Source organism: Dermacentor silvarum, chromosome 4, assembly GCF_013339745.2.
Source record: "Dermacentor silvarum isolate Dsil-2018 chromosome 4, BIME_Dsil_1.4, whole genome shotgun sequence".
Classification (NCBI taxonomy): domain Eukaryota; kingdom Metazoa; phylum Arthropoda; class Arachnida; order Ixodida; family Ixodidae; genus Dermacentor; species Dermacentor silvarum.
This window is the reverse complement of record NC_051157.2, coordinates 22,227,757-22,252,859: the sequence shown is the minus strand read 5'-3', so window position 1 is coordinate 22,252,859 and position 25,103 is coordinate 22,227,757. Positions and strand designations below refer to the sequence as shown.

Genomic DNA, 25,103 nt, shown 5'->3' with positions numbered 1-25,103 from the left:
TTGGTTATAATAATTCTTCTTTCCCGATTTCGTTTCTTTTCCTCTGAAATAGTTACTTATAGCAGGTTTCTTTTCCATTGCCGCCACCCATGAGATTTTCTCAGCCTCTCTGACTTTCTGCTTGATATTCTTTGTTGCCAGGTTGCTCACCATACCGGTCGCGTACTTGCTGGTAAGCTTCCTAGTTAGTATATATATATATATATATATATATATATATATATATATATGATGCCTTCCTCGGTAAATTCTGCAAATATTATCACACACAGTTCCCACATGCAGCGCGCTAGCCGTAAACATTCAGCCAAAATCTGTAAGGCGAGGGTTACCAATAAACTTTTCGAAAAAATTGAAGTTACTCAGGCCCTGTTCGATGGTTTCGATTTGGAATCATTTAGGAGGGTTCAAAATGAACAAACAAATTGCGCCAAGCTAAAGCTAGTTTCAACGCACAATACTTTTTCCCTCGCGGAAAAGATAAAAAAATGTGGAATAGAGGGAACACATTAATGAGTAGAATACCTAGCACACATTTTGTTGAACATATCATCAAAGACAGGAAAGAAATCCGAGGCGAATCCTTACCTGATGCCTTCAATGAGTACTTTACTAATATTGACAGTACCACAGTAAACAAATTCCCGTCATTGTATTCCTACTTGTCTGAATATATTTTCTTAGCTCCAACAACTGCTGCTGAAGTGAAGTGTAATTGAATAAATAAAAAAAATATTGCTTGCGACATTAACTTGCAACTGAAACTCATGTATGTTCTTGGTATAATGGCACAATAACTGCGTAAATATTTAATTTGATGGCATAATACAGTGGAACTTGTGTCTTGTGTCAGAAATATTTAACAGCCGGGGTATGCGTTTTTGTCAGCTGATGGGGAAAACGTATTTGGGTGTGCACCGACGCTCTGGCCTCCACTGCGCCTCGACTCGCTATGCAGCTATGAAGATGCAATATGTGCAGTACTTTAATGAGAACGGAACACGCAGGCCGGACGCTTTTCCTGAACATGATGGAAAGCTTTCTGTAAAATATCTTTTTTCCTGAAATGTAAATCACGAAGCCATCCGAAATAACACAAATAAACGTATCTTATTAATGCACTATCTTCGCTGTTTAGTATCAATCGCATCAGTACTAATCCATTTTTACGCATCTTCGCTTCAAATATTTATCAATACAAAAATTACATCACTTAAACTTGCAGGTGTAGTATTCATTTATCTAACTATTAGCTACAAAATCTAATGACACCCCTCCGCCCCTGTCATTTTTACAGAGAATTATTCAGTACGCTATTCGTTGAATGCAGGCTACAAGCAAATTTCCTTAACTTATTATTTTTTATTGTTTTCGCTTGAATTGCGCACCAAAGCGTTTTCAACATGCCATAAAAGCTGCCGAAGAAGCTGTGAGATGAGTGACTAGTTCTTAACGATCTCCGATATCTGTACCAAACGTAGCCTTCAGAGCTGACTAAAGCAAACGAACAATGAAATCAACATTGATTACAGATGAACATCACAGCTCTATCCTCCTAAATTAGCGAGCAAACATTTTGTAGTCTCGCTGTAAATAGCATTTTCATACGTCGCAACAAGTCTGCAGTCGTTTCTATTGGCACAATACGGTTTGCTTTTGACCGTGAAAGCAGCACAGTAATTTTTTTTCTCTTGATAATGGAAATAAGTTTCTAAAAACACGACAAAGAGTCAAGCGCGGAATTTCTTGGATATTGTAAGCATTGGTTTCCTGATGCACGCCGACAATCACTGAGGAGAGCGCACTCTACCTTCGAGTGTCTGATGTGGGACCTGCAGCACTTGCAGGCCACTGCTGGACGCCGACTTCGGTGGGGCGGATCCTTTCAATTCTGAAACCTTTAAAATTCGGGCTTTCACGCGCTAAAACCGCGACATGTTTATGAGGCATGCCGTAGCGGGGGACTCCGTATGAATTTTTGCCACCTGAGGTTCTTTAACGTGCACCCAATTCACGGTACACGGGAGTTTCTGCATATTGCCCCCATCGAAACGCGGCCGCCGCAGGCGGGATTTGATCCCGATGCCCTCGGGCTTAGCAGCGCTACGCTGAAGCTACTACGCCACCACGGCGGGTAGGTCTTAAAATTGCCTACACCTTTATCGCTATTCTCTCCGGCATGTGGAAGCTGCTGCTTTAGCAGTGCGCGAGCTCGCGCTCCAGGGATATTTCCGCTCAAGGCGTCCCCAAAAAGCTGCTGCCAGTATGCCGACCCCATTCTGTATAGAGATCGGCAACTTTCCACAGACATCACACTCCAAATGTATACGTGACGATGCATTAATTTATATGCATAGGTTGTCCCATTTCGCTGCACGACGGCACAGATCACGCGTAATGTCAAGGTTTTGGCGGCAAACGATAAACATCCCCGGCAATCATTCAAGGTGAAGCATGGAAGCCGACAAAGGAAGACGTTTACTATTTGCTTGTGACAACTTTTACGGTGGTTTGTCCTCGCAAACGTTGAAAATTTTCAGTGAACAGCCAGAACAAATCCGCGGCCAGTAGTCCTCATTCGTTCTCCCGATTTTGTTCTTGCCCGTGGGGAAAGGGTAAAGATGCGATTGGGTTTCTGTGTACAGGGTAGAACTCTTTAGAAGAGAAGTGGTACGTTTCAGCTGGATTAAAAGACGATAGGGCTCGATAAGCCTCTCGCCTAAACCTATAGTATAAGCACTATATTGTCACGGTTGCACGAGGAAGACGACAACGCTGTGGGCATGACTGAACGCTCGATCTATATAGTGGAAACCTTTGCTTCTTGGTACTTGTCAAGCTAGACAGCACAAGTAGGTACTGCCGATTAAGTACTCCTCGTATAACTATACGTACAGGTGGATATTTGGGAGTTTCTAGCCGACGCCAGCTAATTATTTCGATTCGCATGCAACACACACACACGCTAGAAAATTACAGATTAAATACAAGCGCAACTCTTTCACGACAAACTTGCGCGGTCCAGAGAGCCCACGATGCGGCGGTTAGGCTCGGCCTAACCGTCCCCACGTGGGAGCGGCCCGCAGCTCTGCCCTAGGGCAGGGCTTCGCGGGACCTAGTGAATAAAGTTCTTTGTCTGTCTGTCCTGCACAAAGGACATGAAACGACAAAACATACACTTCCACAAATAAATTGGAACTCGCACGCAGTGCAGTTTTACAAGTATTCTTTTTTTTTTTTTCTGTATAGTCATAGCTCAAGGACACCCTACGGCATAATCTACTTTTCACTAGCTAAAATCAAATGACGCATGCTCCGGCCGTTCAGTCACAGCTCTTGGCAATATTGGATAGCCGTAGGCTAAATGTCTGGTTTTCGGGTTTATTTCTCCGAATGTGAGGAGGGCAGCGGGGACCAGCGGGCGTCACGAGAACTCTCGCCCTTTGCCGTAGCGCTGCTGGAGCGTCTTGCGGAAGCTGAGGAATACGCGGTAGTTGTGCATCTTCTCCGCGTTGCGGACGCTGTCGTTGGTGGTGGTGTTGCGCATCCCCCGGTGGATGGCGAACGCGTCACTCAGCACCAGGAACCGGAAGCCGGCCAGGTGTGCCTCCAGAGTCTGCGATAGTCAGTGTCGAGGAGAAGGAACGAGCGTCAGTGAGCAGCTCCGGCAAGATGAACAGACCTTTCACTCGGAACAGATTTCTGGCATTTATTTTTGGCAGTGCCTGTGGCGTGTGTTTTCTTTTGTGACTGTGCCTTCGCGCTACATTATGTCGTTAAGCAAACACCAAATTGCCCAACAGCAAGTTCTCCGGAAGAAAATTTCTGGCAGTTTCGCACACAAAATGGTCACGCGCGCTTTGATAACAACATCAACTTCTGTAGTAAGCCCGACACCCTTTGTTACGAAGGCAATCCTGTTGTGTCGACACACGCTTTTGTCTCTGTTAGACAAATATAGAAGAAATAAGGGAAAAGCGGGGAGGTTACTTAGGCTGACTCCGACTGGCTGGGATTGCAAAATGACATGATAAATTTGGAGCCTTTGTGGTAACCAGGAACATAGCGCAATAAAGCCTAAGTTCAGAAATATATTTCTTTGATTTTTATCTTAGGAACCACCTTGCGTTCACTATAGTACAATCAAAAAGAGTCGCCACAGAAACTAAGTGATAGTTTTTGAAGTACACCAAGAACCGAAGTACATCATCATGAATGCTCAAACTCATAATGGATTCACCCCGGCCTTTCGTCCGAACCGAGTTTGAGCTTACGGACACATTTATCCGGAACAGAACTCATAAAATGTGATCAATTCATGTATAGTGACCAAACGCATGTCCAAAAGCTAGGCCCATTATTGAAAGCAAACTGATACAAGTTATCATAAAAGTATTTGCGTTACGACAGACGGTCATTTACGCAACAGCTGCCGTGAAACTTGGTTTGTGTGTGTGGGCGTGTGCGTACATTAGCGGAGAATATTTCAAAGGAGACTCAGGTTAAGTTCCACAGGTATAGATTGAGGTCTCTTGTGCTCAGCCCTAGCTAAATATTCAAGTTCGCGGGGACCAAATTATACTTTATAACGGTCTCCAGCGACACACGTCACCTGCACGAGAAAGGGTTCGTCCGGAACGTGGCGGGCACAGCTGCCCTGTCCAAAGTTACACTCGCCAGCGAAGACGCACGGAAATAATGGATACACGTTGGGAGGGCGAAGCGAGTGAACGAGACGTCTCGAAGAATGCATGCATGAAATATACAGCCCCCGAAAACCGCTGGCCGCAGAGAAACAAAATGAAGCGGACTGCTTTCGACAAGGCGAAGCGCAGAAACGTATGGTGGTCATAAATATTACTGCGCGCTCCCTCTGTCTGCTCATGAACTCACGTGAGAGGGGAGCTGTCAATTAGACTCCCGAATAGCATCGCAGCAGGCTAAAGAAAATAAATAAACCGTATTTGGCCTATAGTCAAAGTATCCAGCCGTTACGCCAGTGCTTTGTTTCTCTTTGTCACGTGGTGGCTCCTGCCATCGCGCGGATTTTTTTTCTTTCTTACGTGAAGTAGAAAGAAATCAAGATTTTCGTCGAGCATAAAGGTAGGTCTTTACCGCAGTCGTACAATCGTAAAGTAGCTTTTAAAGAAATTATTAAAAAGCATGTAACTTGACAGTGATCCGCGCATTTATCTTTATAGCTGCAACAATGGGAAGAGCATCGTGCGGCGGTAAAGCATGTATTGGACAGCTGTCGCACAGATGACTCCCCCTACTTAATCTTGACGTTCAATATGCATCCTTCCCTTGACGATGAATGTGTTGGTCAAACTACTTTTTTTTTTTCCTTTGACGCACTTGAGACGCACAGGTGTGACGCCTGCACATTTATATATGGCTATCGGAAGAGGAAAACCGAAGTAACTATATGGTGGACACGGCAACCGCGGTGTCGGAGGAAGGGAGTTGGGGGAAAAAGAGAAAGGTAAGAGGCGGCAGCGTGCGGCCAGCTCGATGACGGGGTGAAAGCAAGGACGGGAGGAGGGAATGTTATCAAGAGAACCGAAACCTCAGAAAGTTGGTGTATACATTCGTTTATTCAGAACAGCGTAGAGCCGACCAGTGTTTCCTTTTATACGTCCTTTGTCTGTTGGCGCTTAGTTCTGAAGATGGAATGTTCGTCTAGCTCCGCCTCTCAGTGTGGGATTAGGGTCCATGTGGACCAACGTAAATGAAGAAGCGGATCTTCATAATTTGATCAAGAAGCGGATTAATTTTGACCGCCTGAGGACCTTTAACGTGCCCCCAATGCACGGGACATAGATAGCCTCTAAGCCACCACGGCTGGTGGTAAGTTGAATATATATATATATATATATATATATATATATATATATATATATATATATATATATATATATATATATATATATATTCAACTGACCACCAGCCGTGGTGGCTTAGAGGCTATAGTGTTGCGCTGCTAAGCCCGAGGTCGCGGGATCGAACCCCGGCCGCGGCGGCCGCATTTCACGTTATTTCCTTGGCACTTCAGACATTGGATTCTATAGCAAAACTATAGTAAAACTGATCGAGTGCTAAAGAATCCAATGTCGGAAGTGCCAAGGAAATAACGCGATTTTTTCTTCGTTTTTATAACCCGAAATGATAGTTGTATGGATTATCGCCAAGTATTTTTGATGACTAAATTCCTAGTTTACCTAAAACAAAAGTGCTGAGTGAAATCCGTAAATTCATTACTAATGCGAAAGACACCGAAATGCTATCCCTTTAGCGTTGATTGGCACCCTAAAAAGCAATGCTTAACATTTAACTTCGGCACTTGTCTGCATTAACTTCTTGAGATCGCTTTGTGGAAAGATAAAATGATGAGCACTTTCAATTACATTGCTTATATGAAAGCAAATGAACCTTTTGAGTGCAGTTATAGCACATGCAATATTAGTAGGTACAGTATGGTTGCGAAATACTTCTCTTCAAGTGCGAGCTCTGCACAACGACTGACAAGTACCTGGACGTTTCTCGTGAATCCGTAACCGATGAATATCTCGCGAAACTTGGGTACGTCATGAGGACCGACGTAGAAGCACTCGTAGCCGAATTCGAAGACAGCTTCGTAAGCTACGAAGAGGTCGCTCTTGCTCGGGACTTTCCTCCATTTGTTGAAATTCGTGGCCCGCTGGTTTTTGCTGAACGCCACCGCGTGATACACTCGGAAGTCTTTCCTGTTTCCTGTTCTAGGGTAATGAGGTGTTGGTTGCAAGAATGGGAGGTTAAAAAGACAAAATAAATTGATAAGTCAACGTAAACGCAAAGCATCAGCATATGCGACTAAAATAAGCACTAAAAATATCAAGCAATGTCTTAGTTTATAAGAATGTAGAACAGCGAAAATCAAACATTAAGAAAAGGTATAGCAATAACTATCGCGCGCGGAGCGCCTAAGAAACAAGAACAAAAACAGTCTTGGCACTCTCGGATGCGTGAGTCAGTATGGTCTTGTCTGAAAGACTGGACGAGAAAATTAACGCCCAGTACAGCGTGATCATGTAGTACCGTACTCGTTCTCTATCGCACCCTCGTTTTGGGACGCCGCAAAAGCTTTTAGGACCCTTTTCGGTGGGCCCGGGTTGTTTCTTGTGTGCGTAGAAATGTACATAGTTACGTGCACCGAGCCAGAGGTATTCGTTTTATAACCTGCATATGTTATATATTAACCACGAAATCAATTATATTGTGACAAAGCGACGAAGAAGACGTTTGGTCATGACTTGAAGAAGACGACGCTCTGGACTTCGCGAGCTATGATCTTGTCAGCCGCTGCCATACTTGTAAATACAGTGTAAATATATTTCTTGCTTCTTTTCCCCGTAACATTTTTGGTGGAGTTTGCGGGCTCAAGGACAAGACGGATTTACGCAGCGGGCGCTCCTTGGCTGCATCTACCATGCCAGCTCAAGGCGAGGATGCTTCGGGCTCGTCGGCCCCCACGCCAACCGTCATTCTGGCACAACCGCGTGACCCCGGCTCCTTTTCCGGCACTGACAACACGGATGTTGAAGATTGGCTTCAACTTTATGAGCGGGTGAGCAAGAGCAACCACTGGAACCAGACCGCCATGCTGGCTAATTTGATATTCTATCTCGCGGGGACGGCACGCGTCTGGTTTCAGACCCATGAGGAGGAACTTACCACCTGGGACATTTGTAAACAGAAGCTCACGGATTTGTTTGGCAGGCCTGTTGGACGTCAGCGCGCCGCTCAAAAAAACCTCGCTTCGCGTGTCCAGACGTGCACCGAGTCCTACCTCACATACATTCAAGACGTGCTCGCTCTGTGCCGCAAAGTGGATCCGAGGATGTCCGAAGCTGATAAAGTCGCACATGTCATTAAGGGCATAGCAGATGATGCGTTTCACCTCCTTGTGTTTAAGGATTGTGTTGTATAGGAAAGAAGATGAGGATGGTGGCGCGGGGACACTAAATAAAGAAGATGATGTTCAGGCATCGGATGCATCATTCCTCTGTATTCTAAATACAACATATTGGCGACGAGATTTCAACCCATGCAAGTGCAACAGTCCTGGTGATTCCTGCTGCATCACCACAATGAGCATTCCGGGATTGCAACCGCCACCGCCTTTCCTGCCTTCGCCTGGTCATCCGGCTGTCCCATGGGACCAGTGGAAGCAGGCCTTTCAGACGTACATGGTGGCTTCTGCAGCTTCAGAGCTTCCAGCCGAACGCCGAAAAGCTATCCTGCTCACATGCCTTGGTATGGAGGGGCAGCGGATCTTCTCTACACTGAAGCCAGCGGACTTGCAGTCTGGCTCTGCTCCCGCTACTAGTCCTTCGAGCACAGGTGACACCGGGTCGACGAATGACGCATATGACTCTGCAATCGCCCTGCTTTCGGATCATTTCAAGCGTTCAGTCAACGTCATCGTGGCTCGACAACGTTTCAGTCGCCGTGCTCAGCATGCAGGTGAGACAGCGGAAGAATACGTCTCTGCTTTACAAATCCTCATTGCAGACTGTAATTTCGGAAGCCTCGCTGATGAGATGCTACGAGATCAGTTTGTCTCGAAAACGACGAATCATCATTTACGTGAGCGGTTACTTTTTGAGGGCTCATCACTGACGCTCTCACGAGCTATAACAATTGCTAATCAGTACGAAGAAGCCGTGAGTCATGCTAAGGAATTTTGCGACGAGGCTTCAGTTCATCACGTTAAAACCGCGCAAAGCTCTTCTCGGTCTTCTGAACAACCAAATGAACGCACAACTTGTAATAAGTGCAAAGCCAAAGCATCTGAGCATCCCGTACAAGGTGCCACGAACCTTCGAGCTTGCTATCGTTGTGGAGCGACTGATCATCTTGCAAACAGTCCTGCATGTAAGGCCCGCAAGCGCAGATGTCGTCGCTGCGAGAAGATTGGCCACTTAGATTTTATGTGTAGGTCGTCTGGATATTCAGCTGAAGTTCGACAAGTTGATGACGACGACGACGCTAGCTCCCAGAGTAGCGGAAAAACAGTTTGTGTTGTCAATGGAAACAAGCATGGCATTTACGCATCCGTCGCTGTGGAAGGTCACCCTATCTCGTTTCTAGTTGATACGGGATCTTCTGTCACTATCCTGACTGAAGAACTCTATCACCAGTTTTTTGCAAGCTCTTACCCTTTGAAACCTACCTCAGTGCAGCTTTTCGACTACTCCAAGTCCAAGATAAGAGTTCGAGGATGTTTTGTCGCTTCAGCTGCGTTCCAAGAGAGAACTGCTTGTATTCTTCTGTATGTGGTATCTGAAGGCACCACTGTACTGGGCTTAGACGCCATTGCGGCACTACAGATGAATATTGAAGGCAAATCGCTTCAGTGCCTTGCATTAGCCTCCAGCACTCCTACATTACCAGCTGAGCTACGTTCAGAGTATGAACACCTCTTTGACAAACAGCTCGGACTTGCCAAAGGATTCAAACACAAAGTTAAGGTTCGTGATTCCGTGCCACCCGTTGCCAGCAAGCTACGACGGCTGCCGTTTACCCTTCGGGAACAAGTGTCGGCTGAACTTGCAGAAGCTTGAAGCCCAAGACATAATCGAGCGCGTTGACGCCTCTCAGTGGGTTTCTCCTATAGTGGTTGTTCGCAAGAAGGATGGTTCAATACGAATGTGTGTTGATCTGCGAGAGCCCAATAAAGCTATAATTGTTGACAGCTTTCCACTACCACAGACAGACGAGCTGCTGCACAGCTTAGCTGGCGCCAAGCGATTCTCGAAACTGGATTTGGCGTCTGCCTACCATCAACTAGAGCTCGATCCTGAGAGTCGTGATCTGACTACCTTCATCACGCACGACGGGCTTTTTCGTTTTAAGAGAGTATGTTTCGGTTTGGCTTCAGCCCCATCAGCATTTCAAAAGATGATGCATCTCATACTGAAAGGGTGCAAAGGTGTACTTTTCTACATCGACGACATTATCGTATATGGTCGTTCTCGAGAAGACCATCTTTCAAATCTTCGCATCGTTTTGCAACGACTTTCTAAAGCGGGCCTGAAACTCAACCAGAAGTGCGTTTTCGACGTCACGGAACTAACGTTTCTGGGACATGTTGTGAACGGCAAAGGACTCTTTCCACTAGCGTCATCTATCCAAGCGATGAAAGAAGCTCCGGCGCCTTCAAACATCAATGAACTTCGTTCCCTGCTTGGTCTGGCGGGATTTTATTCCAAGTTCGTTCCCCATTTTTCGGATGTTGTGGAACCTTTACGGGCATTGCTTCGAGGCAACGAGCCATTTGCTTGGACGCCAGCTGCCGAAGAGAGTTTCGTTCGTTTGAAATCACTGCTGACAACTTGCAAGGTTCTACATTTCTTTGACCCGAACCTACCCGCCATCGTCACGACCGATGCCTCCGGGTATGGACTGGGCGCTGTGCTGCAACAAGATAACAAGGGAATTCTACAGACGGTTGCCTTTGCCTCCCGTACCTTGAGCCCACAAGAGAGGAAGTACTCTGCAGGCGAACGTGAAGCCTTAGCATGTGTTTGGGCCTGTGAACATTGGCACGTGTACCTTTGGGGTCGCCCCTTTGTCTTGCGAACCGACCACAGTGCTCTTGTCACCTTGCTGTCAACCAAAGGTGTTGGACATCGGCCATTGCGAATTTCACGTTGGTCAGCGCGACTTCTTTGTTACAACTACACCGTAGAGTACCGTAAGGGAAGCGATAATGTGGTGGCTGATGCGCTCTCTCGACTGCCTTTGCAAGGAGAAACCAATGAGGTTGCCGAAGATGAGTTTGTTTGCCTTCTTTCTCCGATGTTAACCATTGCAGAATTACAAGCGGAGAGTGCATCTGACAGTACAATCGCAAAAGTCATGGACTTTGTTTTGTCCTCTTGGCCGGATAAAAAATCTCTGGAAGCGGAGCTAATGCCATATTTTCATGTACGTGCAGAACTATCCATTGTACACGACTTGCTTTACCGTGGTGACAGGATCGTAGTTCCAGGTACCCTTACTCGTCGTTTGATGGAAGTCGCACACGAATCACACCCGGGGATCAGTCGTACGAAAAGCCGTTTGCGAGAGTTGTACTGGTGGCCTCGAATGGATAACCACGTGGAACAACTGGTTAAAACATGTGTTGTTTGCCAGTCATGGGACAAATCAGCACGGCCAACCGTAGCACCTATGCAACCAGTAGCTTTCCCTGACAACCCTTGGGAGAAGATTGCCATTGATATTATTGGCCCATTTGAGCAAGCTCCCATCAAATGCCGTTATGCAGTGACGCTTATTGATTATCACAGCAAATGGCCAGAAGTTTTCTTTTCAAGACAAGTTTCTACGGCGACAGTCAATAACTTTCTGCTACAAGTGTTTTCTCGTGAAGGCTACCCGAGTGAAATAGTTTCCGACCACGGACCGCAGTTCAGCTCAGCTGAATTTGAAGAATTCCTTCAGGAACGCGGCATACGCCATTGCTTTTCTTCTGTTTATCACCCGCAAGCAAACGGGCTTGTAGAAAGGTTCAACAGAGTCCTCAAATCTGTTGTCCAGATGGCAGTATACGAGCGGCGTGATATCCGTGTCGCCGTGACAGACTATTTGGGGGTCTACCGCTGCACACCTCACGCCACAACGGGAGTTGCACCCGCCGTTTTGCTGCACGGACGACTGCCACGAACACGCTTAAGCATTGTTGGATTACCGGATTCTTCATTTCACGAAAATCCAGCACAAGCGATGAAATGGCTGCGCCAACGTGTCAGACAAAACCAAGCATCTTCCAAACTTTACACAGACTGCCGTCGCGAAGCCCGGACAAGACACTTTGCCGTCGGCGACTACGTCCGCGTGAGAAAGTCGTCAGTTCACGGGAAAATATCTTCGCGCTTTTCGAAACCGAAGCAGATTATTGAGCAACGAGGGCCAGCTTCATTTCTTTTGGATGACGGTCGAGTGTGGAACGCTTCCAAATTTCAAGCGATGCACCCTGAAGCTGCGGAGAAGTTCACAGGCAATCGACCTGGTATTCTAGAATGGACTCTACCACTACCTGACGAGTCTCTTCAAGGTAGTGCATTTCCTGTGAGTGAACAACATGCTGACTGTCCATCTACGTCACGGCAAGAAATAGCAGCACAAGCCAGCAGTGAGTCAAGTACTCAGCCGTCTTCACTGCAGGACAGAATGACCGGCCAACCCCCACGGAAGAGCGCACGAGTTAAAAGAACTCCATTGAAGTTCAGGGACTATGCGTTACGCAAGCGATAGTTTTTTTTTTTTCTTTTTTTTTTGTTGACCGGGAAAATGTTGTATAGGAAAGAAGATGAGGATGGTGGCGCGGGGACACTAAATAAAGAAGATGATGTTCAGGCATCGGATGCATCATTCCTCTGTATTCTAAATACAACAGATTGTTCTACTGTACAAGCCATCATTACCGAATGCCGGCGATTTGAAGAGGCCAAGAGCCGTCGCATTGCCCACCCATTTCCCCGCCTCCCCAACACGGCTGCTACGTCCACCTGCGAAGACCTCCGCAGTCTGCCTACGCCCAATCGCTCTGATGACATCGTCCACATCATCCGGCGTGAAATCGAAGCCGCATCTCCTATGCCAACTCCAACCCTTGGCTCCGACAATTGCCAGGCCACCGTTTCCCTGATCCAGACCGTCGTACGCCAGGAATTGGCCAACGTTGGCTTGACCAACGTCTGCTCCATTAATCGGCCTGACTACGTTTCGTCCACCTCTGCCATGCGCCCTCGAAACGTGAATGCCCCTCCGCGGTATCGCAACCCGGCTGACTGGCGCACTCCAGACGACAGGCCAATATGCTTCACTTGTGGCCGTATCGGTCATATTTCACGTCACTGCCGCTCTTCATGGAATTCGACCCCTTGGCCCTATCTCCCATCCGACCGTCCTCCTCGTGCTACTTCTCGCTTCCCACCGCACACGCAACCAGTAACTCCTGGCGACACTTCTCGGCCCACCCGTTCTAGCCGCTCTCCTTCGCCACATCGCCGCTTCTCCCGCTCACCCCCATCGCGTCGGTCACCGTCCCCAAGCTCCTTCCGGCGCACGCTTTCGGAAAACTAACGGGTGCAGCACCTAGAGGTGATGCTGCTATACCGACCCAACGCCAAAATCCTCTTCTCACCCTGCCCACACATCGGAACCTCATCAAAGTGAACGTGGATGGTGTACCTGTTACGGCTCTGATTGACACTGGCGCGCATGTATCTGTGATGAGTGCTCAGCTTCGCCATCGTCTCAAGAAAGTCCTCACTCCTGCCCCGTCGCCTGTGCTCCGAGTCGCCGACGGGGGAACGCCGGCCGTTATTGGCATGTGTCCAGCTCGTGTGAGTGTCGCCGATCATCATACTTCTGTTTTATTCTATGTTCTCGAACACTGCCCTCACGACCTAATCCGGGACTTGACTTTCTCTCAGCCCATTCCGCCTTGATAGACTGTTCTTCGGGTGTTGTGCAACTCGCTCTACCTGTTTGTATTGATCCCCTCGATAGTGCTCCGATCCGGCTATGTTCCACAGAGCATATTCGCCTCCCTCACCTTGCCGTTTCCTACATAGGTGTTTCACCCGTTCCGCCCGTTCCAGACGGTGACTACATCGTAACCCCTAATCCGGATGTCCTGCTCTCGCATAACGTCGCATTTCCTCACACCGTCATTACCATTACGGAGAACACGTCCTGTCTTCCGCTAGTGAACTTTGGACTTTGTGCACAAGTTCTCCCGCGCGGCATATCACTTACGCAAATCACGCCGGCCCGAGACTACCACATTTCGAGTTTAACTGCTGACGGCTTCTCGTGTGCAACTCTTGCTGTGCCTCCTGCCCCTTCAGACTTGAATGCCCTAACGAAAATGATTGCGCCCGACCTTCCGCCCCAGTGTGCCAATGAACTACGTTGCCTCCTTGCCTCGTACTGGGACTTATTCGACCTTGGAGACCATCCTCTCGGGCAAACATCTGTTGTCAAACATCGCATTAACACCGGGGATGCGAGTCCAATCCATCGGCGACCCTACCACGTCTCTCCTACTGAGCGAGACATCATCCAACACGAAGTTGATAAGATGCTTTCTCGTAACATCATTGAACCTTCTTGCAGCCCATGGGCATCCCCTGTTGTACTAGTTAAGAAAAAGGATAACAGTTGGCGATTTTGCGTAGATTATCGGCACCTAAACAAGGTAACCAAGAAGGACGTCTATCCGCTACCACGCATTGACGATGCCCTGGATTGCCTCCATGGAGCACAATATTTTTCGTCCATAGACCTTCACTCCGGGTACTGGCAAATTGCCGTCGATGACATGGACCGTGAGAAAACGGCTTTTATTACTCCCGACGGCCTTTATCAGTTCAAAGTGATGCCTTTCGGGTTATGTAATGCCCCGGCTACATTTGAACGAATGATGGACGCCCTCCTACACGGCTTCAAGTGGTCCATCTGCCTCTGTTACTTGGACGATGTGATCGTTTTTTTCCCCGACTTTTGCGACGCACCTCGAACGCCTATCGACGGTCCTATCTGTTTTTCGTCGGGCGGGGCTACAACTCAATTCGTCCAAATGCCACTTCGGTCGTCGTGAACTTTCTGTGCTCGGACATCTCGTCGATTCCTCTGGTGTACGTCCTGATCAAGATAAAATCCGGGCAGTGAAAGACTTTCCCGTGCCAACGTGCTCCAAGGACGTTCGCAGCGTCTTGGGCCTCTGCTCCTACTTTCGTCGGTTTGTCCGCAATTTTGCGGACGTTGCACGCCCTCTTACTGAGCTCCTCAAGAAAGACGCTGCCTTCATTTGGGGCCGTGAGCAAGCTGCTGCTTTCACTGAGCTGATCCGGCTGCTTACTTCCCCTCCCATTCTCGCTCACTTTGATGCATCAGCTCCAACAGAAGTCCGTACTGATGCCAGCGGCCACGGTATTGGAGCTATCCTGGCCCAGAAACAACAAGGACAAGAACGTGTTATTGCTTACGCGAGCCGTCTTCTTTCCCCTGCTGAGCGCAAATATTCTATCACTGAGCGCGAGTGTCTGGCTCTCGTTTGGGCAGTGGGAAAATTCCGCCCCTATTTGTACGGCCGGCAATTCACAGTCATCACTGACCACCACGCTCTGTGTTGGCTTTCTTCCCTGAAAGATCCTTCTGGGCGCCTTGGCCGCTGGGCTCTGCGCCTTCAAGAATACAACTACTCAGTTGTATACAAGACCGGCCGGTTACACCAAGATGCGGACTGCTTGTCGCGCCATCCTGTCGACCCACCTGACGTTTCTATGGCCGAAATTCCTGTCACCGTTCTCTCTTTGAGTGCTTTTGACAATATCGGAGCGGAACAACGGCGGGACGTCTTCTTAAAAGACCTTATTCACCGGCTGACTTCAACGACGCCCGATCCTTCCCTTCGAATGTTTGAACTCCACGATGGCATATTGTACCGCTGTAACATGCGCCCTGACGGCCCTGACCGACTCTTAGTTGTCCCTTCGCATCTGCGCCGGAGTGTTCTCGCCCAGCTTCATGATGTGCCGACTTCCGGTCACCTTGGCGTGTCACGGACTTACGACCGCGTTCGTCGGCGCTTTTTTTGGCCTGGTCTTTACCGTGACGTCTGCCGTTACATCGCTGCGTGTGACCTTTGTCAACGACGGAAAAAGCCGACTACACTCCCTGCTGGCCGCCTTCAACCACTTCACGTGCCATCAGAACCATTCTTTCGTGTAGGCATTGATCTTTTAGGCCCCTTTCCTACGTCTGTTTCGGGAAATAAGTGGATTGCTGTCGCAACAGACTACGCCACCCGATACGCAATCACACGGGCTCTTCCGACAAGCTGTGCAACCGATGTCGCCGATTTCCTGCTAGAAAACGTCATCCTTCACCACGGTGCCCCTCGACAGCTCCTTACCGACCGAGGCCGCTGCTTTCTTTCTAAAGTTGTTAATGACATTCTACACTCGTGCGCGACTAAACACAAACTTGCTACTGCTTACCATCCACAAACGAATGGTCTCACCGAGCGTCTCAACCGGACCCTTACCGACATGCTGTCCATGTATGTCTCCGCTGACCATCGCGACTGGGACGTTGCATTACCATTCGTTACATTTGCCTATAATTCTTCTCGCCACGATACCGCAGGCTTCTCTCCATTCTTCCTCTTGTTCGGCCGCGACCCTACGCTACCTTTCGACACCCTTCTGCCTGATAGCCTGCATTTCACATCAGAGTACGCCCGGGACGCCATACTCCAGGCACAAGAGGGACGCCATATTGCCCGACGTCGACTTGTGGACTCGCAGGAAAATCAGCGGCGCTTATATGACACCCACCATCGTGACACCCACTACACGCCGGGCGCCCTGGTTCTGCTTTGGTCTCCGTCGCGACGCGTTGGCCTCTCGGAGAAGTTGCTTTCACGCTACTCTGGCCCTTATACCGTGTCTTGCGTCAAGTAACCGACGTCACCTACGAAATCGCCCCTCTTGACCACACCGTGGCTCAGCCTCGTTCCGATGTAGTCCACGTGGCGCGTCTTAAGCCGTATCATTCGACCGCCTCCTAACCAGCACCGGGTCGGTGCTTCAGCCGCCGGGGGTCATGTGACAAAGCGACGAAGAAGACGTTTGGTCATGACTTGAAGAAGACGACGCTCTGGACTTCGCGAGCTATGATCTTGTCAGCCGCTGCCATACTTGTAAATACAGTGTAAATATATTTCTTGCTTCTTTTCCCCGTAACAATATACTAAAACAAGAATTTTGATAAATATTGAAAGATCGAAGGGATCAAAAACGATTTGAAAGTCCCGCACACTACCTGAAACTTCTCAGGACACACGCGGCGAGTTTGAGAATAAGTAAAACGCCATTGATTCCTCGTTATTGGCTACTTTTCATTCGCTAACAATAAACTCGTGTGAGGCATTTCCTTTCGTAATATGCTTAAAGCATATAGCACGTTTTCCCAGTCGACAAAACTTTTCTTTCCTCTCTCCTAACGTCAACGTTCACTGGTGCCTCGCTTTCGCTTACCTGCTGAGCAAAGCGCTCTTGGTCCTCGGATGGGTGACAAATTCGGTGCCTTCGAAAGCAGGCACGACGTAAAGGCACTTTGTACAAGGCGGTTGCCGCAGCAGGAAGGCGGACAGCCGATCATACAGTCCGTACTGCGGCATCACGTCCACGTCCGTCGCGTAGAAATACGGGCTGGAAACGCAGCCATCACGGGCGACGTTCCTTAGGTGGTTCTGCGGGAAAAGCAAGCGGGGCCAGCCTCGCCTCCGCGTGATTGACAGAAAGGCACGCAACAGAGCACGGTGGCTGTCACAGAACAGCGGTTTGTCGACGTCTTCCCACGCGAACGTATCTTTCGCACCACTGTCGTTCCTATCCGCGGGCGACACAAAGTGAAAACTGAAGTTCTCCCTGATGGCCGGGAAGCACACCCTGAGCACGTGCACATACGTCACCATTAGCTGCAGGTCGAAGTCCTCCCTGAAGAACACAGCCACCGACACCGGGCCGGTCCAGTGCTCGGAGAGCTCACGTAGCCAGTGCAGATGGTCCAGCGAAGCGATGGTGGACAAACACACGACTGCTCTATCGGACGGCCGCTTGTCGCCTTCGATAGCATTCTCGTAGACTCGGTACAATGACTGCGAGTCCAGCCTGAACGGCGGCAGGGTGAAGACCTCGGTGTAAGTGGACAGGATGCTCCGGAGGACGGGAACCTCGATGGGGCTCTTCTGAGGTGTGCCATCGCGCAGGATGCAGGTCTTGAAAGTGGTGCAGGTGAAGAGTAACGTGACTGCGCTCGCGCCGAGGGCCGTCCAGATGACGCTCTTGCGCAGCTTCCGGTGCATCCCGTCAGGAGTACGTGGTTCAGGGCAGGCGCCGCTCGAAGTCCCTCGTCGTAGCTCGCGAAGATGCCATGCGATGCCCTGTCACTGTTTTGTTAGAGCAGAAGAAAGCAAAGCAAAGAGGATGAACGCGTGGTTCACAGAGTCGTCTTTTCAGTTTACAGAGTAAAATACGCGGTAACTATAACACACTAACTAACCAGTATTCCCGAAATCAAACGATATAATTATGAGATTCTGATAGGGTCACTCTGAACACGTACTCTTGAGAGAGAGGGAGAGAGAAGCAGGGGAAATGCATGGAGAACAACCAATTATTATTATTAATCATACAAATATATATAAACACGTACACTGCGAAATAATCAGGCTAGCAACTGCCTCCTGAAAGGGATACCGAACCTGCCCATTTGAAAAGGATAGAAAGAAAGGGAGAGAAATTAAGAGTAAATTTATTTTTAAAAACACTAAAAGAGCAAATGTAGAACATACTGTGCTAGAAGTGACCGCGCACATCGTGAATCATGCGGTGCGAGCCATAACGCCTTAACATAAATTGTAAACTACGAGGAGTAGCCTACTCTAGACAATATATTTATTGAAGTCAAAACTACAACTCCTTACATCAATCAGGTCGTGAATATATCACTCGAGACATGCAGTTTTCTTTTTTCTTTTTTTGGTTCTACATGTAAAAGTATGCTATCGTACACAACTAAGCATCGCGGACGAGTTTTCCTAATGACTACCATTCAAAGTGAACTTGGTTCTCAGTGCCTAACACGTTCGTAACGTTGATGCCGGCAGGCGGGGAGAAACAGCATATCGCACTAATTAACTAACGTGCGCTCCCAACAGCTTCGCCTCCTTCAACAAAACGATGGAGATTGCAGCAGACGCGGAAAATCTCTCGTCGCAAGATGGGTTCCGCAGTGGAAACAAAGGCTAGTGCTAGATATCGCATGCATAAAGGGAGCAAAAAGAAAGAGTAACACCGACCGGACACTTCACTCTTCCGAAACAGGTGTTGCGAGCACGCCTAAGGAATGAACTAATGCACCGGCCGCCTTCCGTGAAGGGCTCGACGGGCACAACAGCAAGAGTACGGCATTATGCTAGCGGGAACACGCGCTTGAACGACGGTTTTTCTCGTACGAGCATGGTTTGCGGAACTCGATGTACTCAGCGAGTCTCCTGTATACGCGTGTGCGTGGCATGTCCGTTGTATACCGGTGATGTAAGGATAACCGCCTTCACGTTCATCCACCGGCAGCTGCAGACCTGCGTTGAACTCCGAAAAGCTCTTGCTGCGACAACGGCGGTTCATTGCAATTAGCGAAAGTATTCTACTCAAATTAAGTATATGTGAAGTTCGTGGGGCTAGCATACCTTTTCAACTGTGACGTAAGTGACGTTACAGGAATAGGAAAAAAAAAAATTAGCGCAAAAAAGTGCGGAGACGAGGAAGACAGCTCGATGACTAGTCCCTGTCCTCATACTTGTTTTTTCTGTGCTGAATTTTTTTAATTATTATTATTCATGGGTATGTACCAACTAGCACAATTTACTTTGCCAATATACCAGACGTTCCCTTCGCGGTGTACCTGCTTCAGCATTCTCCTGGGTGCACTATTTTTTAAAAGCCCGCGCATCACTTTACTCAGCAGACAAACTGCTGAGAAGTGAGAGGCACCTTTCTCCTTGCTTCCCAACATCCTACAACCGACAGCTGTGCTGACACTCGAGCCCTCAAGCTTTTGCCCTTTTGGATGCATAACAACATTTACAGAGTAGTTGCATACTCTCTCGTCGGAATGGATGCAGCTTTTCACAAAGGGGAGACAATTACAGACGACGATGACATCGCTTCCAAATATAAACAAGTAGGTGCGGGGGGATGCAATGCGACGCACATGCTGTTTTCGTTACTGTTGTAATTGTAAGCGTGCATGTTATATGGTGCTCGCGCTTTTTTTTATTTTCACGCAAGCATGTCCACACGCCCAGCTATTGCAAGATAGCTTATTTAGCTGCTTAATTATAGTAGTGTTCGGTAGGTAGAAGTTGGCCGTAAAAGTTTTTAAATCGTTGCCACATCCGGAATGCGCGCATTCCAGACCTCTTCAGTGCACGAGAGCACTATTTATTTATTTAGACATGTGGTTATTTGCATATTACGCATACTCAAGATGCAAATCAGCTGTCGTCAGATAAGAGAACTTTGAGTATGTAAAAGCATAAGCACGAAATATGAAAATTAGTAAGCCACACTGCAATATGAAAAAGACGCACATGAAAGCTGTAGACATGCCCTGAAAAAAAAAGCACTAGTGGGAAACTCAATAGCGCTAAATAGACAGGGACATTTATAGGAACGACAACACACGGTGCCGTGTGTTGTTTCTAGGTCTGTCCCTGTCGTTTTAGCGCTATTGAGGTTGCCAGTATGACGAACCAACTAGCCCGAATCGATGCCTTCGTAAAGAAAAACTAGTTTTTTTTATTTTTTACTTTATATCAGAACATAAAATTTACGAGACGGACATAACAGCTGGCGGATTTGACATCTATGAAAGAGATGCTATGTGTGTAGACAACACGTTTAAGTCTTATGGAGAGTGCGATATCCCGACAAAATTTGCAGTCTCTCCAACGTTCACAATTCCGGCACACGCACTTTGCCCAGCATTCCAGTTCAAACTTAAATGACCTCGTTACGCGAAAAAGCAGACTTCTCAAGCGTAATAATGCAGGTAAAAAAAAAAAAAAAACTGCAATGAAAATTTTCAAGTGGTATACTTACGTCAAATTGAGGATTCTGCTTGACGTATCAATGGATGAAGACAAGCTGAAACAGCACATCTGGTGGGTGTGGGAAGCGGAAGAAGATAAATTAGAAACTAAAACTGTCCTTTCGCTTGTAGTAATACTGCACCACGTCGTATACCGTGAAATGGATTGCATTAAATGAGCCAATGCATGCGAGTCGCCCTCGGCACGCTTTAACGGTCAAACAATCGATCTATACGGTATGTCCCTGTTGTATGATAGTATAAGTGCGAACGGTTGCAAAATTGTGCATTATTCGGCTCATCGCTGATACGCGATGAGCCGACTTTTGCCATTCACACGTATGAGCAGGACATTCATAGTTTTATAACTTAATAAACTTACTTGGTAGGCTTGCTAAAATTTCCCGCGGTAACAATTTGAACTCGAAATGGTCGCAATATCTTCGCCGTTCTGCTTTTTGTTTTGAAAAAGTTGCGGTCACTGACCAAGTCAAAGTGAAAAGCCACAAACGTGGAACCAGGAAGGGTTCCTTGGTCACACTAAATAGGACAAGAGCCGTTTGTCGGTTTTATGACAAGATATGACGTAGTACGCGGGAGCAGGTAAAGGATAGGTTTCCATCTGTCCTGTTGACAGTGTCAGCTAGCCGTCGCTTGGATCAATAAAGATTCCATCAGAAGCCGTGTCTGCTGATCTTTTCCTTGCCTTTTGTTTTCTTGCTTGCTCAAAATCCTCGTCATGAATTTTGTCAATACTTGTTGGTCCAGCTGATTGCAATCAAATCGCCTTTAAGCGCGATACTTTCGAAACAGTGCGTAAATTTTCATGGAAGCTGTTGATGCAAGTAATATTGTATAATGTTTTATAATGCTGTAATATTAAAGAAAACGACATGACTGTCACGTGGGCAAAATCAGCCGATGACCAGCCATGTTATCCGCCACTTTGATACTCGAACAATGTTTAATGCGTTCTGCAAGGTGACTGCTAGGAATGACCCTATAATATACCCATTTGCTCATAAGATAAATGTAACTACAGGTCCAATAAATCTGCGACTATACGAAGTACAGACACTGTACCACACCACTTCTGGGCGAGCACGGACGACACGAAACACTTTTCGCATCGCGTAGAGTAGAGCCCTGCACGGGCCTGATTTCTCGGCCCGGGCCCGACCCGGGCCCGACCCGCGCCCGCTTTATGAAGCCCGAGCACAGCCCAGGCCCGTGATACCAAGCCCGAGCCCGGCCTTACATGACCGAGTCCGGCCTTACATGACCGAGTCCGGCCTTACATGACCGAGTCCGGCCTTACATGACCGAGTCCGGCCTTACATGACCGAGTCCGGCCCGGGCTCGGCCATGTAAGGCCCAGCCCGCGTTACCAAGTCCGGGCCCGGCCCTGGCGTTCATCACTAAACTTAGCCAGGGCCCGCATGACCAGGCCCGGCCTGTAAGTAAAAATATATATTTTACTTACAGATTGCACCGTATGTGTCAGCCTCACCTTCTCGAGGTCTAATCAGCTGCAGTGTATGAGCAATAAAACACAAAGCTTTGTTTCTCCCATGGGGAACATCAGTGACGTGGTCCATTGCCTCTGGTCTACCTTGATCGTACAATTTGGTCCTATGAGGTCGCTTAGCGTGCGAATTTATATATATATATATATATATATATATATATATATATATATATAATAAACAGGCACATTAACCAGCATACACCACAAAATAAACGCACAAGTAGAAAGAGACACCCCTTGAGTTAGCGCTAAATTAATATAATAGTGCCGAGAGCAATCATAATGCAATCGCGAAAGCGGTAACAGGAAGATGGTTTGAAGAGCGGTTTTCTGTATCATTTATTTTTCCTTATGTGCGTGAACAATGCTCGTTTTTGTGACAAAGAAAAAAATTCGAACTTCATCTGTTTTTCTATTTTCTTTGCTGAGGTATACGAAGAGCCAGCTCTTTGCACGTGTCACTTCAGCTTGGCACAGAATGCCTTGAACCATGCAATGCATAAAGTTCGCGTGTGCTGAAAGGCTTGACTTAGGCCCTTTAATGACAGGGCCCGAGTCAAGCCCGGGCCCGGCCCCAGCCCGCCGAAAAACGCTTCGGACGGCCCGGGCCTGTGCAGTGCTCTAGCATAGAGTGCACGTGCTATACGAAGAGCACTTTCTCGGCTATAAATACAATGTCACGGGCACCAGTTTCCACAGAAATATCTAATGTTCGCTATACTGGATTTTCAAAGGGGCTCTATTACACAGCAACGATCCTCGAATCGTTTGTTGTTAGCTACGAGACTAAGCTTGCTGACGGAGAACCTTGCAATGGCAAGCATGACACCCCTGGGGCATCAAAAGTAAGCAAAGATTGAAATTTGAGTATCGGCTTTGGCTGGGGCCGTCAGCAAGTCCAAGAAAGCAAAAAGCTACTTTTCTAACACAGTAAAGACACGTTACGGGCGATGAAATATGTCCTTAAATTTAGAAGCATATATTGGGAGGTCTTGCTTACATGACTGCTTTATAAGCTAACTAAGTATCCATAGTCCGGCGTTCACCTTTGAGCCTACCATTACAATCAAGAGACTCGTACAGACGGCAGCATATCGCTCTCTATTTTGGCACCGGAAGCATGCTTCTACATTACGGGGAGCAGCACATACGCGTATATAGCCGGAGTTCCTTTGAGCGCGTTCCCGGAAGTTGCCAACGATATTCAGGTCGGAGCTCGTATAGGGCCGGATATAATTATCGCTATCGTAGGCTTGCGTCAAAAGCTTTGATTTTTGTATTTTGAAACTCAAAAAGCGAAATTCGAGATTACATGCAGTACCTGAATATCAAACGTTCCATGGGTGCTTCGCACACTTCCCAGCTAACACAGACCATTTTCTCCCTGATAACTAATGCCGTTTACCCCTATAAAATCACGCTTAACTACCAGTCATTTCACTGCAACTTTGTGCCAGCAAGATAAATATGTCTGGCAATTCCATGAAGCGTTTACTATGTGCTGTTTCTGGAATTGCGGTCAAAGATTGCTTACATCCAAAAGACCGCGCTTCAAGTCAATGCGAGGTTCACAACAACGGGACTCCGCGTGTGATGTGTTGTCTCGTCACTTTCCTTTTCTTTCTCTCCTCTTAAAGCGGGTGGGATGGTGTCCTTTCCGGAGATAACTGCTGGCTCGCTTCTCTGTATTTGCGCTGTGGTGCCTTTAATAAAACTCTCCCATTCCGTCCTTTCATTAGCCCACTACCTGGAGTTCAAATATTCTTTCATATTCTCATGCCACCTTTTGGTTTCTTCTCGTGACCACACTATCGAACCGGAACTGAACCAAAAAGAAAAAGAAACTTTTGAAATGATGCACTGTTTCCTCAAAGTCTTAGTTTGTTTTTGCGGCATGAAGAATTGCACGCGTATTTTGTTTTTCTTTTTCAGTCTTCCGTGAACCTCGGAGCATGGTTAAGTTATTGTACATCTGTAATGTTTTTTTTTAAATTATCCTTAGGTTCTGCATACAAACGAACATAAAACGGTTCGAACCGGTTTAAACTGTTACTTTCTCGTCCTGGAGTTCAACTGTGAATGAACTGTTTTCGCTGAACCGGAATGAAATAGTTCCCGCATTGTCTGCAAGGGAAGCGCAGGTGCCTCCTGCACTTTTCCTGGGCCTCATCACTTGCATTAATATTGTTACGGGGAGATTTACAGAAAAGGGGGTTTATTTACACTATGTACAAGGAGACTAAATGTTGGCCAGCAACAACAAAGATGGCGAACCACAGTTTCACCTCTTCCTCGTCTCGTCGGCTCTATGCTTCAGCGTCTTCTTTGTCCGCCGGACAACTGGCTCATAACACTACCCTCCGGCGGCGAAAGCACCGACTCGGTGCAGGTGAACGAAGGGTACAAGAAAAAAAGAAAACTAGCGCACAAGGTATTAAGGGGTGTCCGGGGCACGATAGGGCTTGAGACGGACAACGTGTACAATGTCCTTGCGGAGAAGAGCAGAGGATGACGAAGGCAGCAGTGGAGCGATTTCATAAGTGACATCAGTCACTTGGCGGCACACGCGATATGGACCGGTGTACTGGAAGAGCAGTTTTTCGGATAAGCCAACGCGTCGTGCTGGGGACCACAGGAGAACGAGCGATCCAGGGACAAAGTGGCTGGTCCTACGGTGGCTGTTGTAGCGAGACTGTTGGTGGATTTGGGACTCAGAAAATCGAGTGCGAGAAACTTGACGTGCATGGTCGGCACGTGCAATAGTCTCTTGAGCATATTCAGTGGGTGGGCACCCAGAAGAAGGCACCAGGGTGTCCATGGGCACTGTAGGGTTTCGACCGTATAAGAGGAAAACGGC

At 47.7% G+C, this 25,103-nt stretch overlaps 1 protein-coding gene across 1 annotated transcript in view; it reads right to left on the bottom strand.

Annotated features, from left to right (window-relative positions):
* Nucleotides 1-3,371: 3,371 nt before the first annotated feature.
* LOC119449623 (beta-1,4-glucuronyltransferase 1) overlaps nucleotides 3,372-25,103 on the bottom strand; it is a 144,155-nt gene continuing 122,423 nt past the window's right edge. The window contains exons 2-5 of the mRNA XM_037712838.2: nucleotides 20,730-20,788; nucleotides 17,100-18,013; nucleotides 6,533-6,758; nucleotides 3,372-3,616 (exon numbers count right to left, since the gene is read on the bottom strand). Coding sequence (XP_037568766.1) covers nucleotides 3,425-3,616; nucleotides 6,533-6,758; nucleotides 17,100-17,929 — 1,248 coding nt within the window. The 5' untranslated portion in view covers nucleotides 17,930-18,013; nucleotides 20,730-20,788 and the 3' untranslated portion in view covers nucleotides 3,372-3,424. The remainder of the gene's footprint in view (nucleotides 3,617-6,532; nucleotides 6,759-17,099; nucleotides 18,014-20,729; nucleotides 20,789-25,103) is intronic.